Here is a 20,019-nt window from a genome sequence, read left to right as displayed (position 1 = left end):
TGAGAAATTAGCATTAGCATTGAAAAATGTGTACTCGAGTTCCAGCAAATCCACAAGTGGATAACACAAAAACACAAGCGCTGTTAGCCACTAGCTGTTCATCTTAAAGTTCCTCGAGGGATCCTTAGAAACCAACAAACAAGTATATGTAATAGTTTATATAGTGAGGTTTCCTGTAAAGAAAATTATTCATGTTTATTTAACATAACATCTCTAAATGTTAGAGACTCGTGGAAGGAGTCTCCAGTGTCGCTGCTTATAACAGTCAAAGGTAAAGGTTTAGTGTTCTGAAAATCTTCTCTGGAACACTCTGTGGTTCCGCTGTAACAAGTCAAGCTTCTTTTTCTTATTCAGGAAAAAAGAGCTGCTGAGGAAACAATTGAACAATCTGAAGTGACAAAGTGTGAACAGGAACTAACTTTAAATTACGACCAAAAAAAACATCACTCGGCTTCTTTCAGTTGTTGTGTTTCAGATGGTTTCTTCCTCCAGTCTTTTGTTCAGAAGGTAAAATGCTGCTCATTTGGGTTCAGGTTTGCTGACTGTAATGTTTAGTCTAAAACCTTCCACTTCTCCCTGATGAACTTCATCCATCATCGGATCATCATGATGATGATTAGATACATTACATATCACTGTAAATTGTTTAAATATTTCTGTAGACTTTTGAATTTCTCCCACCGTCACGAGCTCCACCATCAACGATTAGTGAAATTGTTCTAGAAGAAGCCACGCAAGCCCAAGCCATGACACTACCATCACCATGCTTGAGCCATGAGCTGGTATGTTTTGGATCATGAGCAGATTTCTTTTTCCACACTTTCACTGCTTCATCTTGGTTCCAGAGCGTTTGTAGATCATGTCTGTAATTATTTACAAGTTTCAACCTGACTTTCTTCCTAATGATTTAAGGTTTGTATATTTTGGTATGGCCTCTATATTTCAATGGCAATAAGATACAACCATCTGTCTGTTGTTCCAAAACTTTTGATCAACTGAAGACTTGGTGCTTTGCAAAAAAAAAATCTGCTATGTTTTTTCACACATCATCAAATATTCATCTTTAGATCTCAAGCCCGTTCCGGCACTATGGCTTAGTGGTTAGCATGTTTGCCTCACACCTCCAGGGTTGGGGGTTCGACCCCCCCCCCCCCCCGCTGTTTGCATGTTCTCCCCGTGCCTCGGGGGTTTCCTCCGGGTACTCCGGTTTCCTCTCCCGGTCCAAAGACATGCATGGTAGGTTGATTGGCATCTCTGGAATATTGTCCGTAGTGTATGAGTGAATGAGAGTGTGTGTGTGCCCTGCGATGGGTTGGCACTCCGTCCAGGGTGTATCCTGCCTCGATGCCCGATGACGCCTGAGATAGGCACAGGCTACCCGTGACCGAGTAGTTCGGATAAGCGATAGGAAATGAATGAATGAAGATCTCAAACCCAAATGTCTTTAATGTAAGCAAAACGGCCTTGTGTTCCAATACTTTTAGAGGGAACTAGATTTCTTGATTTCTTTTCAGACCTGGACAGCTGCTTAAAAATAAACAGTGTTCAATCTTCTAGAGTAAAGTGAAACAGACAAACAGCCAGCATGAGCTCTTACATATATGAACTTGCACTCTCAGTACTCCCATGTCATTGTTAAATGTGTTGCAGCAGCATGATTTCATTGCCCTCTAGTGGAGACTAGTGTAAAAACTATGCACTGTATGCTGATGATATAAAAGTAGCCTTTATGAAGAGATATTTACATGGATTATGGACCATTCCTCTGATTCCTCTAGGATTAGCATTATTATTTAGCATTATTCATAGTTATCTGCGTATCATTGCTATAGTTATGCCATATGTTGCTTAGTGTTACTGACACTCGACACAAGTTGGTGTGTTAGAGAGGAGAAGAAGAAATAAAGAAAACCTTCACCATGTCCTTGAAAGTTATAATGAAAGTGTGAGCAGAACTTTCTGTATTTCTGTGGAAGTGTCCAAATTGCCTGAAGTGAAAGACAAGATCTTTTTATCTCTGTTTTGCTTCTTCACTTTTCCTGTCCAGCACAATGGCAGCAAAGAGCACGTACATCTAACTTCAGAGTCACGAGGGATGATTCTACCTGATTGGAAAGTCGATGAGTCCATCATTGTGACCTTGAGCAAAATCGCTCGACTGTCTGTTTGAGCAAGAGATCAGACGAGCCTTAAACAGAAACATCTCAGTGTGAAAGAAAGCAAATCTTCCAGAGAAATGACTGCTCATGTGTTTTTCCTATTCAAATGCTAATGAGACAGTTAAGTGTGCTAATCAGGCCTGTGTGTGCCCCCTCTGTCCTCATACTCAGAGCATAAGTGTAGGAGTAGAAGTGGCTGTGGGTGTGAGGGATCGCTGATATTTGGACACTGCAATTATGCTAATTTCTTTTTTAAAGATTTAAACTTTGAGAAGCCCACAAGGACTGAATCATCCTGATAAGTCACACAGCTTCATATAACAGCTGGGTAGAGATGCTACATTAAAGGGCTAGCTCAGTTTAAAGCTCTGAGTTAATGTTTTGCTAACATTTCTCCTGTTTGCCTAGCTAGCTAGCCAACGTACTGGAGCGTGATTTATAAATCCAAAATATTTTACTTCCTGATGTATTTGAAATGTGGTCAGACATTTAAGTACGCCTGATTCTCTGACTGTGTTTTTTTTTCTTCTCATTATTCTCTCATGTAAATCACTAGAATGCTCGTAGTTTTGCATCTTTACAGAAAGATTAAAAATTAAACGTTTTCCCTAATTAAAAAAGCCAGAGGTGATGTTGGGGTGAAAAAAAAAACAACATGAGGAAGATCCCTTGAGAGGAACCAGACTCCAAAGGCACCCTCGTCCTCCTCCGGGTGACACCGGAGAGTGTTTTTGTCCAGATAGCATGGGCGCTAGTTACCAACATTTTGTGTATTTGCTAATTCTGTGCTTAAACTCATTTGAGAACAAAATGTAGCAAATTAATGGTACTTAAATAGTGTAATATGAATCGACTCAATTGATACCGCATTATGCCAACACACACAAACACACACACACACACACACACACACACACACACACACAAACACACACACTATTGTAATCCTACTCAGCCCCAGCAGACGTCACTGTTACTCCAGCAGTACTTCAAGCTTCACTGCTGATGTGTTTATGAATGCAGTCTGCATGCTGGATCACTGCCACGTCATCTTCTCTTACTGGACTGAGACTGAATGCTTCTCCTTCCCTTTGCCTCTCCCCCATCATCCTCTCCTCCTCCTCCTCCCCTCCTTTCACTTCTCCAGTGTATGAGACAAAACACTCCACTGCTCAGTCATCTGTGTGAGCTGTTAAACATTACTGGATTTAAAGAACAAACAAAAAAATGTACATCTATATATATCATAGATCGGAACTTTGTATGAAGCATCCACACATATACATACTGTACAGTCCTGCTCACCATTACTGCTACCCTTGATGGTTATGTATGCCTCTTTTCCACCGGGAAGAACCGGGTGCTGGTTCAGAGCTAGTGCTGGTGCTGGTTCAAAGTTGGTTCCACTGGCGAACCTTCTAAGAACCGGTTTGCCTTTCCACCGGCTAGAGAGCATCACAGCGCCGAATGTGACGTCACTGTATACGTGTCACGTGTCCCAGCGACGTTAGCGCAGCAGCGACAAACACAAACACAACAACAATGGTGGATGCCCGCTTTACTGTTAATGCTCGTGGCTTTGCGAACCTACATAGGCATCCAAACGCGGCGAATAAAACGTGTACGTGCGGCTCCGTGTAATCTGTATAAACGGAGGTTGTAATCGATAAAGTACATAACGTTATTTTATCGTTAACACAGAAAAAAATTTAGCCTTAGCATGTAGCTACCTACTATCATGTGTGCTGATAATGTATCATATCGCGGTAAAGTAAAAGTGTATTAAACATTAGTATACTTAAGGTACATTATCAAATGCGCTAACAGTAGCCCCGCCCCCAGCTCCTGACGCAAGCGGTTCTTAAGTCTAGACCAGCAACGTTTTGGTGCTACTTAAGAACCACTTTTCCTGGTTCAGAGCCGGTGCTTTGGCGGTCGAAACAGAAAGAACTGGTTCTAAATTAGGTTCCGAACCGGCACTCAAACTGCCTCGGGGGAAAAGGGGCAGTAGATAATGTGGAATATCTCCTGAAAAAAAAATCAAGTGAAATTATTGTGTTTGAATCAAAAGAGCTGATAAACCACTATTTAAAAAAAACCCTAAAGCCTAAAGCTTGCTGTGACACTGGTATTGGCACCCTTTACTATAAATCATTATGATTGGTACATTTTGATTCAGCTGTGGTAAATTGTCAGTCCCATGGGGCATAAACTATCAACTGAACGATGACTTCAGTGTTTTAAAAAGCCACATTACTCCCTGTTCCTTTGTCACTAATGGTTAAATCAAAGAAGCTGTCTTAAGTCATCAGAAGTGCTATTATTAGCAAACAAAAGACCTCCAAAGGCAATCTAAAAAGAACTTAGTGTCCTTTTTTCAACAATACGCAAAGTTTGGCAAGCACGGAACTGTCAAACACCTCCCTGGCCATAGGGAAGAGGAAAATTGATGGTGGAGAAAACACAACGTCTAACATCCAAAGACCTGAAGGCCAACCTGGAACAGTCTGGGGTCATGGTTTCAACAAGTGCTACAGTATATTCTGTACACTAAGCCAAGCAGGGCGTCATGGGAGAAGGCCAAGGAATTGCAGAACACCATTGTTGAAGAAAAGACATAAAAAGGAATGACTGGTCTTTGCCAAAGAGTACCTGGACAAAGCACAATCCTTCTGGGAAAATGTTCTGTAGACAGATGAAACAAAAATAGAGCTTTTTGGCAATGTACTCCAGTAAACAGTTTGTACACCCTACCAACAGTTAAGCATGGTGGAGGATCCATAATGCTCTGAGGCTGCTTTGCTTTGTCTGGAAGTGGAGGCCTTGACTGTATCACAGGAATCATGAAATCTGAGAATTACCAAGATATTTTGGAGCGGAATGTCCTACCCAGTGTAAGAAAACTTGGTTTAAGTGAAGATCATGGGTCCTCCAGCAAGACAAAGACCCAAAGCACACATCCAAAAGCATGCAGGAATGGTTAAAAAGGGAAAAAATGCACAGTGTTAAAATGAGTCCTGATCTCAATCCCACTGAAAATCTTTGCGGTGAGCTGAAATCTGCCATTGGAAAAAGAACCCTGCAAACATTCAAGAGCTTGAACAGATTGCAAAGGAAAAGTGAGAGAAAATAACAGCAGAGAAATGCAAGAAGCTTATAGATGGCTACAAGAAGCATTCGGAGGCATGTGCAACCAAATAAGGGTGCCTTTATTGCTGCTCAGACTGTTTTTTTTTTTGTTTGTTTCTTTCTTTTTTGAAAACATTCTTTGTTTAATTACTTTGGACCTCCAATTAAAATATTCAAATGATATTATTTCAGTACATTTCCATTCATTCCTGAAGATATTGCACAGTTCATGCATAATATTAAGGGGTCCGAATAATGTTGAGCAGGATTGTTCATTCATTCATTCATTCATTCATTCATTCATTCATTCATTCATTCATTCATTTTCTACCGCTTATCCGAACTACTTCGGGTCACTGGGAGCCTGTGCCTATTTCAGGCGTCATCGGGCATCGAGGCAGGATACACCCTGGACGGAGTGCCAACCCATCACAGGGCACACACACACACTCTCATTCACACACACACTCACACACTACGGACAATTTTCAAGAGATGCCAATCAACCTACCATGCATGTCTTTGGACCGGGGGAGGAAACCGGAGTACTCGGAGGAAACCCCCGAGGCACGGGGAGAACATGCAAACTCCACACACACAAGGCGGAGGCGGGAATCGAACCCCCAGCCCTGGAGGTGTGAGGCGAACGTGCTAACCACTAAACCACTGTGCCCACCTGAGCAGGAATGTATGTATATAATTATACAAGTATTTAGCCTTTAACTCATGAATAAATAAGATGATAAAGACAGTTCCCAAACAGTCTGGCTTTAAAGTGGCACATTCCAGAGAGACTGCCCATCTACATGCTTCTAGATAAGCCAAGTTTCATCTCTCCTCATCCTCCTTGACCTTTCGGTAGCATTTGATATGGTCAACCACAAGACTCTCTTGTTGACCCTCAGGAGTCTTGGAATTGGTGCATCAGCATGGAAACGGTTTACTTCCTATATGGAAATACTATCAGGTATATCAGGTAACATGAAAGGGAGCAGCATCTGCTCCACATAGACTCTCTAGTGGTGTCCCACAGGGCTCAGTTCTGGTCCTCTCATTATCGCCCTGTATTCTCACTCATTTTGTGAAGTTCTATCCTGACATGGGTTTTCTTAACACTGCTATGCTGATGATACACAACTTATCTTCTCAAAAACAGAGCAGCTCCGTCTTATCTCAAAGCTCTTATCAGTCCTCACACTGCACCTCGCTCCCTTAGATCTACAGCATTGCATCACTGTTCCCACCATCTCTCATAGTAAGAGGGAGGAACACATCAAGACTCTTCTCTGTTCTGCACCAAGGTGGTGGAATGATCTTCACCTAGATGTCTGAACAGCTGATCCCGTAACATGAGCATGTCCAGGGAACCATGATCCCGGGGAGATCCAGGAGATGGGAGCGCAGCACACGGTGACATAGCCAGAGGGGTCCACATCCACAGCTGAGCTGAAAGGGCCGAGCGACGTCCACAGCCGAGCAGGAGCACCAAGCAACAGTCCCAGACAAGCCCCGGACAGACCCACGTCCCAAAAGGGGGAGCTCCCAAAGCCATCAGGTAAGCTTGGGGTATCCCTCTGGGTCTGTAAGTGGCGATGTCCTTCTGTCAGAAATCGCAGGGATAAAAGCAGACCCAAATGCAGGGATACCAAAATAAAAACAGATTTTATTAACAAGACACACGAAACAAACACCTAAACACTGACGCCGACAAAAGGATGAGGACTCAAAGGCAAAGCTAAAGGCAACATAGAGGAAAAATATGACTATAAGAGAAAAATAAATAAATACGCTCCCCTAATACCATCAATGTCATTGGGTTTAACTTCATTATTTTCACTCCTCTCCTCCTCCTCTGCACTCAGGACATCTTTAAACCTCAAAATCTCTAAATCTTTAGCAGAGCGACATCACCCCATCACACGCTCCGGTTTTACTGCGTGACAGTTCTGCTGATCTCTAGGCCTGCAGTGCTTTTAGGACAAATTACTCCACACACACACACACACACACACACACACACACACACACACACACACACACACACACACACACCCTCTAGAGTCTCTCATTCTCTAATTGAATCAGATATAGAAAATGTGGAGATTTTTTTCTTCCGTAGTCCTGACAGAAATGCGCAATGTCAGGTGTGATGTAAATGAAGAGGTGAAGGTGAGAACGTGAGTGAGCGTTTTCTTAGGCTCTAGCGTCCTGCTCATGATGTCCTTATAAAGGCTAATCAGGACACCCTGTACTTTCTGAAGCATTGAATCCAGAGAGGAACGGATTCAGAGCGTCAGCTCAGAGACTCACACGCCATGAAGGACACGGCGTGAGGTTTAGACGGCAGGAGGTGGGCGATTTCTCTATGCAGGATGAAACAGGTAGGATTTAATATTCACACACTGAGCATGAAGAATCAGAGCTAATGGACTGGTCAGTATTTTGTAGGGTGTTTTATTACACTTTTACATTGTATATTGATTTTCTGTAACAAAGCGTGCTTACGGTTTGAAGGAGAAGCTGATCAAGCAAAATACTCATATTAGGAATATTACATTTCTGTTTCAAACGATGTTGTATAAGTTATATCAGAGCTCTTATCTTCTGAAGATTGGGATCCGTGATATATAATATTTTCATAAAGATGCTAAAGACACAGATCTGGTGTTTTGTCATGGATACAGAGGAAACCGTCATTCTCTAAACCCAGGCTGTTTTATGTTGAAATAAACAAATCAGCAACATTCTGTCAGTTGGATAAGCAAACGTTATGTCTGTGTTCCTACAGGTGGAGATTTTGGATGATCAAACCAAAGAACAGCTGTGTTTTCTGGACAAGGTAAGTACACCTGTCTTATAACAGCTCTTTGTCAGTACTGCACTAACACACTACAGCCAGGATAATTAACCGGTATAAATAATTTTTTATTTTATCTTAAACATTAATTAATTAATTAATTAATTAATTGATTGATTAATTGATTAATTGATTAATTGCTTGATTTTGTCACTCTTCTATCATTTACAATATTGGTTTTCTTGTGTGTGTGTGCATGTGTGTGCATGTGTGCGTGTGTGTGTGTGTGTGTGTGTGTGTGTGTGTGTGTGTGTGTGTGTGTGTGTGTGTGTTAGCAGGTTGAGTATTGCTCCACTATTGGTGATATTAAACAACTCTTTCATAGAGTGTGTAAGTCTCTCGTAATATATTTGTCTCATTTAAGTATTACTTATTAAATTCAACATGGGTTTGTCTTTAATTACAGTGTAATTAGCTAGATAGTCAAATCATAATAAATAGTCTTAGTGTAATAAATAGTAATAAACAGTGTTAGTATTAATAAACAGTTTTTATTTGGAGCATAATACATAAATGTATCACAGTACATAGTCATTACATAGTGCAGCATAGTGTATTTATTTAACATATTGCATAGCACATGGAGTACATAGTCATTGTATAGTGTATATAGTCATTGTGTAGTGTATAGTCATATCATAGTGTATATAGTCATAACATAGTGTATATAGTCATAACATAGAGTATAGTGTATATAGTCACTGTATAGTGTATATAGTCATAACATAGTGTATATAGTCATAGCATAGTGTATATAGTCATAGCATAGTGTATATAGTCATAACATAGTGTATATAGTCATAGCATAGTGTATAATGTATATAGTCATAACATAGTGAATATAGTTATAACACAGATTATATAGTCATAGCATAGTGTATAGTGTATATAGTCATTGTATAGAGTATATAGTCATTGTATAGTGTATAATGTATATAGTCATAACATAGTGTATATAGTCATTGTATAGTGTATATAGTCATAACATAGTGTATATAGTCATTGTATAGTGTATATAGTCATAACATAGTGTATATAGTCATAACTTAGTGTATATAGTCATAACATAGATCATATAGTCATAGCATAGTGTATAGTGTATAGTCATAACATAGTGTATATAGTCATTGTATAGTATATAGAGTATATAATCATAACATAGTGTATAATGTATATAATCATATAGTGTATATAGTCATAACATAGATTATATAGTCATGGCATAGTGTATAGCGTATATAGTCATAACAGTGTATATAGTCATAACATAGAGGATACAGTCATAGCATAGTGTATAATGTATATAGTCATAGCACAAGGCATAGTCACAGAAACGTACATGTAGAGTATATAGTCAGAGCATAATGCAAAATCTCAGCATGGAATATAGTCACATTATAATAGTTTCAGTAGTATAATAATATATATAATATAATATAATATAATATAATAGTATCATCATCGGTTTCAGAGTATAATATCGATATTAATACATTTCTGTGGTAAATAAACATAGTCTGTTTGTCTTTCTTTGCTTCCAGATCCTCAGTTGTATCCAACAAGACAAGCACTCAAACTAAATCCCAGTTAAGAGGAACACATTCTAACATTTCAGTCATTTACATTTACAGCATTTGGCAGACGCCCTTATCCAGAGCCACGTACATAAGTGCTTAAATCTCTCATAGTCATACCTACTGATACAACAATTAATAATTAAACACTTGGAACAGACAATAACTGTGTGTGTGTGTGTGTGTGTGTGTGTGTGTGTGTGTGTGTGTGTGTGTGTGTGTGTGTGTGTAAAAGAGTTCATCATGTTAAATGGGTTATCTTCCAACAAGACTTCTAAAAAAAAAGCTTTTAGGTCACCTCTGAGGCAGGTGTTATAAAGGTCGTACAGAGCGAGCTCGTATAAATGAATTGTTTCACTTCAGGTCTTTCATTCCACTGAGGGATTTTTACAGGAGTTTCACTTTAAAGTGTTCTCATTTTACATTAACTCAGATCTTTATCTCAGCACCGAGTCATATAAAAACCACTGAATTTAGATAATAACACGCCTCCCAGAGATTAAAATAAACACCACTAGGGTTGTGTCATTGATGTACTGTAAACGTGTGCAATTCAGACTTCATGAATAAGCTCACAGCTCACTCCATCATCTCCTTCTCCTCCTTAGTGTTGTGTGGACCACATTTAAATACTGGAACATGATTGGCTCGTATATTTTATATTTAATTTAGACCGTGTCTTGAGTGATGCTGATGTATTTCTGCTTTCAGAATCAGCCGAGGTCAGAGACGACGAGCTTTTACAGAATTTACCTGTCGGTACAATAGCCATGCTGTATATCCAAGACCTCTGCCCTCGCTTCGGCTGGACCATGGTATGACCTACGGTGTGGCTGTAATCTGTTTACTTCCTGGTTTCACTCGACTTAGCTTTACCTCGTATTTGCATTTTTTTTTAGACATGTTTAATCATGTATGGTAAGTAAAGTGTGTGCAGTGGAATGAGACCGTATGCTGTTCGTGTGCAGGTGTTTCTGTCGGAGTACGTAGGACCGCTCCTGATATACCTGCTCTTCTATTTCCGACTTCCCTACATCTACACTCATACACACACCTTCACTCCACCTGGCCCCCATCCTGTAGTCAGGTATGCTCCCAGATACTTCATCAGACACTGACTAACATTTTTAATAACGGTGCTCCCTGGTCATCTGTTTTACTTTCTTATTCATTCTCTCTCTCAGTCTGGCATGTGTGTGTCATACTCTCCATTACATAAAGAGATTGATGGAAACAGTATTTGTGCATCATTTCACCCATGGAACTTTGCCTGTTGGGGTCATCATAAGAGTGAGTACTAAAACACACACACACACACACACACACACACACACACACACACACACACACACACACACACACACACACACACACACACACACACACTCCTGGGGTGTTTTGGTTTAGCTCTGCTGTCGTTCTCAAATTGGTTCTATATTTCATTAGAATCTTCTTCTATTCCGAACAGCAATACACCATGTGTAACACTATACAACATGTACAAGGTCTTGGTGGGGAGTTGGATAAGGGGTGGGGGGTGGTTGGGGGTTAGTTGGGTGGTGGTTGAATACTTATGCACACCACTGTTTTATTCCATACATTTTACATTTACATTCATGGAATTTGGCAGATGCCCTTATCCAGAGTTACTCGAAGATATGCTTTGTAACTTCCTACTACTAGAATCCTATTACTGCTCTATTCCAGATCAGGACCTACTTGGCATAAAAAGGTTAGTGCAGTTGGAACAACACACAAAACAAGATTCTTTTTATTTAACTCAATGAAGAGTTAGGTCATCAGAATGCATTTGAAGACTGAAGCTGTTTGAAAAGCCTGAGGAAGTTCTTTCCATGTCCTTGGTAAGAGAAGAGATGAGCTTGATGCCTTGATAGATGGTTGGTCCATTCGAGCAGTGGAGAAATTTGGGAGATTGCGAACAAGTCAAGAAGATGCGATCTGGATCAGTTTCAGAGGTTAGAAAGTGCTTTAAAGCAGAGCTTCCATGGGTCAGTTTTGCTATCTAAGAGCAGGAGAACAGTTGCTTCTCCCTAAAATTGTCTGCAGAGGCTGACCTGCCAGGAACAAGTTACAGTTAAGGTTAAAATGGCAAGGACCTGGTGAAGAAGCCTGAGTGAATGAGTAAGGATCTGTTTAGTAATGAAAGAGTAAAAGAACAATCGGTCACTTGTGGTTATTCTAATGTTGCATGCGGTGAGAGATTGTGAAATCTGACAGTTCTCCAGGTACAGTACATTTACAGCATTTGGTAGACATCTTTATTCAGAGCAACCAATGTTTATCTCATTTATACAACTAAGCAACCTTTCATCACCTTGGTCAAATGACCAGCAGTAGTCCTGGAATTCACTCTCACAACCTTCTGATTAGTACTCCAACACCTTAACCACTTCTAGGCGGTGACACTGTGATTCAAACTCACAACCTTCTGTTCAACACATTCAGCTACCACTTACATTTACATTTAGAACATTTGGCAGACTCTCTTATCCAGTCATTCAATACATTAACTTTGGTTCACTAGGTTACAAACTTAAGACACCATGAGCATGAGCTTTTTTTTAAAAAAATACAAACATACAATAAACATCGGAGAAACTGCTATTTCGAATAATTCATGAAGAAGTAGGTTTTCACCCATTGCTTGAAGATATCCTAGGGGAAGTTCATTCCACCAACTCGGTGCCAGAACAGAAGAGAGTCTTGTAGTATACTTACCTCTTACCCTGAGAGATGGTGGGACCAGTCGAGCAGCGCTGTAGCTCTAATGGTGTGAGATGCAGTGGAAGGAGTGATGAGGGCTTTATGGTAAGAGTGAGCTGGTCCATTTTTGGCTTTGTAGGCCAGCAGCAGTGTTTTGAATCTGAAGCCAGTGGAGGGAGTGCAGCAGTAGGGTGGTGTGGAGAACTTAGGCAGGTTGAAAACAAGTCCTGCAGCTGCAATTTGGATCATTTGCAGAGAACTAATTGCATTCATCGGTAGACCTGCCAGCAGTGAGTTTCAGTAGTCCAATCTTGAGATGACAAGAGACTGAACAAGTACCTTGAGCAGGCTGTGTGGTGTTGTGGAAGTTTGAGTTTTGAAAGGTTTAAAGTATAAAGTATAACACTGGTAGGCACGGGCAAGTATAAAAAGGTTTCCCAGTTTATTGTGTTCTGCTGTGCAGCAGGACCCCACACTCCTCGTGTAGCATGAGAGACCCTGATCTCTGATTACAAGAAGGGCCCCACGAAGGCCCCCTGATCTCTGATTACATCAAGATTATATAGACAGGATTTGAACAAAGAAGACATGTGAAAGCAAAACATGATCAATCATTAACTTAAATGCACAATGCTTGATCATCTCCTGATCAAACTAAGCTGTTTATGAGCCTAAGTCCCACCAATTTGTCTCCGGTCTCCTCTGTCCTTGTCATAATCAAAGAAAACAACCAATTTCTACTCACAATAACTAGCAGTCATGAGCATAGAAGGACAAAGCCGAATCCATTTTCTAGGTAAATCACTATATCACTAGATCTTGATTTTTCCGAAATTCTAGGTAGATCACTACTGTAGATCTTGATGTGAGGATGCATCATCAGGGATGTAGGGCAACAAACTGTTTTTCTGGGGTTAATTTTGGCTGGTGATCTGTTATTCATGATGAGTTGTCTGCTGGACCTGCTGAGATTTGAGAAGAAACATAAGTGTCATCAGCATATCAGTGGTATGAAAACCCATACATAGTACATAACCTCTTCAAGATAGCTTTCTTTCTTTCTTTCTTTCTTTCTTTCTTTCTTTCTTTCTTTCTTTCTTTCTTTCTTTCTTTCTTTCCCATATTAGCCCCTTCTCGTTTTCTCCTTTTTCATTATTTTATCCTGATAAAATGTTGTTTTTGTGTGTGGGTGTACTTTTTTTTTTTTACAGAACTGTGTGTATTACTGGGGTTTTGCTGCGTGGTTGGCATATTACATTAATCACCCACTTTACACTCCACCATGTGAGTCATGACTCAGCACTGACATTTTGCTTTCTCACTCGTGTTAAAAAAACACCCTATTTTAATGTCATGTATTATATTTGTTCATTTCCAGCTTATGGACAACCACAGATCACCTGTGCACTCGTCATGTTCATGGTGTGTATTTGTGTGACATAAATATCTCCTACAGTGTTAAAACTCAGTCAGACTGAAGTGGAGTGATGATTTATTTTAATTCCAGCTGTGTGAAGTGGGAAATTTCTCTATTCACTGGTCACTCAACACCTCCAGAGCAGAGGGTAAGTGTCTAAGAGGGGACAATTTTCTTTCTTTCTTCGAACACGGATATTTAGGGAGTTATGGTCTAGATCATTTCACAGTGTTATTCTGTTGCATTGCTCTGACTGTTTGTCTGATGTGTTTACTTAGCAGGAGCAAAATACCGAAGTTTTCCTCATCCCTCTAAAAACCCCTTCACTTGGCTTTTCTTCTTTGTTTCCTGCCCCAACTATACATATGAGGTCTGAAAAGTATTCTGTAGTATAAATGTCTGGAACATACTGTACTATGAGCTCTTCTAACTGTAATAATATTCTGTCTGATCTGCAGGTTGGAGTGTGGGTGAGTTTTTCCATCATGACTCAGTGTGTTCCAGGTGAGATTTCAGCAGTTTGTATTAAAACCAAAGCGTGACTAAACCTCAGACTAAAGCCAGCATAGCCATCAGTGCATCAGTGTAGAGTAAAGCTATATTAGGGTTAGGTTTTGCTCAGAGATGTAGCTAGGCTCTTCTAGTGCCCCTTTTCCACCGAGGCAGTTCGAGTGCTGGTTCAGAGCCTAATTTAGAACCAGTTCTTTCTGTTTCGACCACCAAAGCACCGGCTCCGAACCAGGAAAAGTGGTTCTTAAGTAGCACCAAAACGTTGCTGGTCTAGACTTAAGAACCACTTGTGTCCGGGGCTGTGGGCGGGGCTACTGTTAGCGCATTTGATAATGTACCTTAAGTATACTAATGTTTAATACATTTTTACTTTACCGCGATATGATACATTATCAGCACACATGATAGTAGGTAGCCACATGCTAAAGCTAAATTTTTTTCTGTGTTAACGATAAAATAACGTCATGTACTTTATCGATTACAACCTCCGTTTATACAGATTACACGGAGCCGCACGTACACGTTTTATTCGCCGCGTTTGGATGCCAATGTAGGTTCACAAAGCCATGAGCATTAACAGTAATGCAACATCCGCCATTGTTGTTGTGTTTGTGTTTGCCGCTGCTGCGCTAACGTCGCTGGGACACGTGACACGTATACAGTGACGTCACACTCGGCTCTGTGATGCTCTCTATCCGGTGGAAAGGCAAACCGGTTCTTAGAAGGTTCGCCAGTGGAACCAACTTTGAACCAGCACCAGCGCTAGCTCTGAACCAGCACTCGGTTCTTTCCGGTGGAAAAGAGGCATAGGGTTCCACTGTTTCATAGCTTGACTAGATTTAGGGTTTGATAACTTTTCAGATTGGGCTATAATTAAAGTATGGGTTAAATGTGGCTGTGTACAAGATTCGAATAGGGTTATGGATTTAGGAATGTACAAGTATTGAGGATTAAGATTGAGTTATTGGTGCACTTATGGTGACTATGGTGTTTGTTGTAGCATGTGAACTTGGTTAGATGAGCTAGATTTGGGGTTTGACAAGAGTTACTTTTACGGTTAACTAGAAAACACATTAGAGATAGGGTTAAGGTTGGATTGGGGTTAGTGTTGGGTTAGTTTACATGTTGGTTTGGGGATGGACTAATGTTATGGTGGTGCTATGGTAGGCTGAATTGGGGTTAGGGCTGGACTTCAGTTAAAATCTAGGAGAACCCTAGGAGCTAGGGTTAGGTTACATGTTGGGTTAGGGCTAGACTAGGTTATGTATTGGGTTAGGGCTGGGCTAGGTTAAGTGTTGGGTTAGGTTACGTGATGGATTAGGGCTGGACTAGGTTAATTGTTGGGTTAGGGCTGGACTACTGTAGGTTACGTGTTTGGTTAGCGATGGACTAAGTTGCTAGGACCTAAGTGTTGGGTTATTGGGTTAGGTTACATGTTGGGTACGAGATGGTCTAGGTTATGTGTTGTGTTAGGGCTGGACATGGTTACATGTTGGGTCAGGTTACATGTAGGGTTAGGACTGGACTAGGTTAAGTGTTGGATTAGGTTACGTGTTGGGTTAGGACTGGACTAGGTTAAGTGTTGGATTAGGTTACGTGTTGGGTTAGGACTGGACTAGGTTAAGTGTTGGATTAGGTTACGTGTTGGGTTAGGTTATGTGTTGCGCAAGGACTGGACTAGGTTAAGTGTTGGGTTAGGTTACGTTTTGGGTTAGGTTATGTGTTGCGCTAGGACTGGACTAGGTTACATGTTGGGTTAGGTGACATATTGGGTAAGGAATGAACAAGTTTTCGTGTTGGGTTAGGTTATGTGTTGTGCTAGGACTGGACCATGTTAACTTTTGGGTAAGGGATGGACTAGGTTACGTGTTGGGTTAGGTTACGTGTTGCGCTAGGACTGGACTAGGTTAAGTGTTGGGTTAGGTTACGTTTTGGGTTAGGTTATGTGTTGCGCTAGGACTGGACTAGGTTACATGTTGGGTTAGGTGACAGATTGGGTAAGGGAGGAACAAGTTTTCGTGTTGGGTTAGGTTATGTGTTGTGCTAGGACTGGACCATGTTAACTTTTGGGTAAGGGATGGACTAGGTTACGTGTTGGGTTAGGTTACGTGTTGGGTTAGGGCTGGATTAGATTTTGGGTTAAACTATGTTATATGCCAGGTTAAGGTTTGGCTTGTCTATAGATGATCCAGATTTTGGAGAATGATGTTTTAAGTAAAATGCAGAACAAATGCAGACATTTGTTCATAAGGACAAAGACTTTGTGTAACTGTGTGTATGTTGTGCTGTCACTCTGGTCTCGGTCAGTTGCTGTCTTCACGCTGATCGGATTTGTTCAGATGACAATATGGGCGAAATGGAAACACAAAACCTACACAAAGGAATTTAAAGACTATCCTGCTCTCCGTATGTCCATCATCCCTTTCATCCTGTGACAGGAAAATACTGAAAACCTCTGGAGGCACTTTCTCTCATTCCTGCTATCACACACCACCCAACTCATCAGTTACCATTAATTCTTTCTCATGCTCTGGGTTTAAAAATGAAGCGACTCCAACAATGTTTATTTAGCTGTTTCCTGTTTGCATAAAACTTTTTCTTTTTCTTAATCTCTCTGCTGTGTTTCTGGTCCACTGACACCAAATTGAATTTTATTATTAGTTACAAAACAAAGGTTTGAACATTTGTAAAGAATACAGTAATAAAGGTAGTTTATTGTAGTTTTTGTGTCTATCTTTATTTCATTGCTGGTTGCCATGGTTTCACTAGAAGCATCGGGTTACTGAGATATCCACACAGATTTGCTTTGATCATAATCTTCTTAATAACGATAAAATTCTGAATGATAATTCTGTGAATAAAACCTACCCTCAAAGTGCATCACTGTAGCATCAAACTGTAACAAAACCTACATTAACTGAGTGTCTATAAATGACTCATGATAACAAATACATTCAGTGAGAACATTTTGGCTTCTACGAACTTGGTGCCATTTATTAAAAATCCACATGCTGGAATAAATCTCACACACACACACACACACACACACACACACACACACACACACACACACACACACACACACACACACACACACACAGAGGGAGGGAGAGAGTCACTAATTAGTCCTTAAAGACTGGTCTTAGTGACAGCTCAAATACAGACGTTATTGATTTCTTCCAGTGAGGACGAGTGTCACCTCCATGCAGAAGCCTGAAGCTAAATGTTCTGTCTTACACACCCTAAGGACATGGTCTGGAGAGTCAGAAACATAGAGAGAGAGAGAGAGAGAGAGAGAGAGAGAGAGAGAGAGAGAGAGAGAGAGAATGATGAACCTCTTTTTCAGATTTTACACAGCCACATCACCGTCATATAATCTAATACATCCTGTACATATACACACATATATGAAACGCACGGATTATCTTACTCTTTTTTATCTTATTTTACTTTTTTCCACTTTTGCTTTTGCTTTTTTCTTTGATAATGCTTAACATGCTATAACATGACTCAAAGCTAACAGCACAGAGAGATTTACATATTGAATCTTAAACAGTATTTCAGCCATAAATAAATTCGGAATAAAATGTTTTCCTGAAAAAAAATCCTCTGAGCTCCTGTCGTACCGGCAGCCTTGCAAAAAGATGCATAACAATATAGGAGTTACGTACAATCTATAATTAATATCACAATGAATCTTATGGGGCAAGTCGTGTTCTAATGGTTAAAGAGTCTGACTCGTAATCCTAAGGTTGTGGGTTCGAGTCTCGGGCCGGCCACGACTGAGGTGCCATTGAGCAAGGCACCGAACCCCCCAAAAGCTCCCCGGGCGCCGCAGCATAAATGGCTGCCCACTGCTCCGGGTGTGTGTTCACGGTGTGTGTGTGTGTTCACTGCTGTGTGTGTGCACTTTGGATGGGTTAAATGTATGGGTCAACGTACTTAGCCGTATGTCACGTCACTTTTTGTTAATGAGAGTAAAATTCTATTCCGAGAGAAAACACTTTGGGGTTTCGGAGGGACCCGTGACAGTCGCCATGCACAGCTCTATTTTATGGTCATCGAAACTCTGGATCTGACTTTATTAACTGAATTGATTAACTATGAATAAATGTGTGGAGCTTAATTGCTTGCATATTCAATTTAGATAATGTTTCTGAAAGTAAAAGCTCAAACTTTCAACAGAATCCACCAAGTGGCTAAAAAAGCACTGATGGAAGTCATTTGCATAACTCATTTGCATAATGGCTCTTAAAAGAAATCAGCCACGAATGAAAGGTAGAATCCACAAATTTAGGGAAAGTCATTTGCATAATAGCATCTTCTTTAGTCTAGGTTTAATAACGAACTATTTCTAAACAAGTAACAACTTATTAATTAAACTCATTCATTTATTAATATTTATTGGAAGTTTTTGTGAATTGAATAATTTATTAAATAACTCACATATTTGCCAAATCCTGAGTATGTCAAAGTAATAACCTGACTATGAATATAATTCACAGCAGTAAGGGTCATTTACATAAATCATTTGCATAATTACATGCTAATTATACTGCAATTGACATAAACCCCTGTTCTTACAGCTCATAAAGTGAAATCAATGATAGCTAGCAGTTTCTGCTAATTATCCAAATATCATTTGCATAATTAATTTGCATAAAGTCCTTACAGTAAACTTTACAGAATAAATCAAACCAAAAGAAATACCAATCAGCATGAAGTCATTTGCATAATGGAATTTTAAGGTTTAAGCTTGCCTGAAAGAAAGCAAACGTTTACCAACGTAACGTTTAAAATTGCATAATACATATTGTATTTTATCCTTTTTTGGGGGGCTATATTGCCTCTATACAGACAGTGCTCATAAATATTGCCACCCTTAGTAAAAATAAGCAAAATGGTGTACAAAAAAGGTCAAAAGATTATAATTAATTTATTTGTTTTCCCCCCAAAAATGTATTATCTTAATTACTACTTTTGATACTGTTTTCTCTTAAAATATGTGTATTATTTAAAAACATTGTTCTTTTCTATATTCATTATATTGTTTAGATTTTGCTCCCAGTCTTCATGAACCCACCATAGAAACAAGTCTCGAGTTGCAGTCTTATGGCTGTATGTTTGAGGTCTTTGTCTTGTTTGAACATCCATCATACCCACAGATTCTGTCTCAAACGGTCTTGGCAAACAGAGGAGAGGTTGGAAAAGGACTCAAGTCGAGGCACACACACGAGATACAGTAGTTCGGATCTTCTGGGGTAGAGAGTAATAACACATTCATTTTAAATTACCCGAGACACGATGCAGCTATCATTAGACCCGACCTGTGTCCGAGGTACACGTGAAACTTTTAGACCCGAACCCGCTCAGGTCTCGGCTCGGACCTCTGGTTTTCGGATCTAAGTGGACCTGTGAAGACCTCTACCTGTTAGTTCCTCAGGAGCTCTTGGTTACACAATTCCACTGGACTATAAACTGTTGTAGAAGGACATTGTTTACATTGACATTATTTCCTGTCCAGTGTCACCCGAATGAGGATGAAGTTCACTTCTGTGTCTGGTTCCTCTCAAGGTTTCTTCCTCATATCATCTCAGTCTTGATCATTAGGGATAGATTCTAGAGATAAATCATAACTTCATTTTAAAC

The 20,019-nt window shown here is 40.1% G+C and overlaps 1 protein-coding gene across 4 annotated transcripts; it reads left to right on the top strand.

The window, feature by feature from the left end:
* Positions 1–7,408: 7,408 nt before the first annotated feature.
* tecrl2a (trans-2,3-enoyl-CoA reductase-like 2a) lies at positions 7,409–17,073 on the top strand. 4 transcript variants are annotated; one of them, XM_027157823.2, is made up of 13 exons: positions 7,409–7,669; positions 8,077–8,127; positions 8,424–8,475; positions 9,687–9,731; positions 10,431–10,534; positions 10,688–10,806; positions 10,904–11,009; positions 13,655–13,727; positions 13,822–13,865; positions 13,951–14,008; positions 14,139–14,230; positions 14,319–14,364; positions 16,678–17,073. In XM_027157823.2, exons 1-13 carry the CDS (start codon positions 7,661–7,663, stop codon positions 16,803–16,805), a joined length of 927 nt encoding a protein of 308 aa, XP_027013624.2. In that variant the 5' UTR covers positions 7,409–7,660; the 3' UTR covers positions 16,806–17,073. The 4 variants fall into 4 exon arrangements, with proteins under 4 accessions (XP_027013624.2, XP_047667156.1, XP_047667155.1 ...); XM_047811200.1 differs by having other exon boundaries at positions 8,421–8,475; XM_047811199.1 differs by lacking the exon at positions 7,409–7,669 and having other exon boundaries at positions 8,059–8,127; positions 14,142–14,230.
* The last annotated feature ends 2,946 nt before the right edge of the window (positions 17,074–20,019 follow it).

Source organism: Tachysurus fulvidraco, chromosome 3 (genome assembly GCF_022655615.1).
Source record: "Tachysurus fulvidraco isolate hzauxx_2018 chromosome 3, HZAU_PFXX_2.0, whole genome shotgun sequence".
NCBI lineage: Eukaryota > Metazoa > Chordata > Actinopteri > Siluriformes > Bagridae > Tachysurus > Tachysurus fulvidraco.
Note: the sequence above shows the minus strand (reverse complement) of the source record. Positions and strands in the feature narration are given on the sequence as shown.

Excerpts from the sequence above, each read along its gene's own strand:
- tecrl2a (XM_047811198.1), top strand. The coding sequence starts at position 8,059 with ATGTCTGTGTTCCTACAGGTGGAGATTTTGGATGATCAAACCAAAGAA. Across the intron at positions 9,732-10,430 it reads AGCACTCAAACTAAATCCCA|AATCAGCCGAGGTCAGAGAC; the intron begins GTTAAGAGGAAC and ends TTCTGCTTTCAG. Across the intron at positions 13,728-13,821 it reads CCCACTTTACACTCCACCAT|CTTATGGACAACCACAGATC; the intron begins GTGAGTCATGAC and ends GTTCATTTCCAG.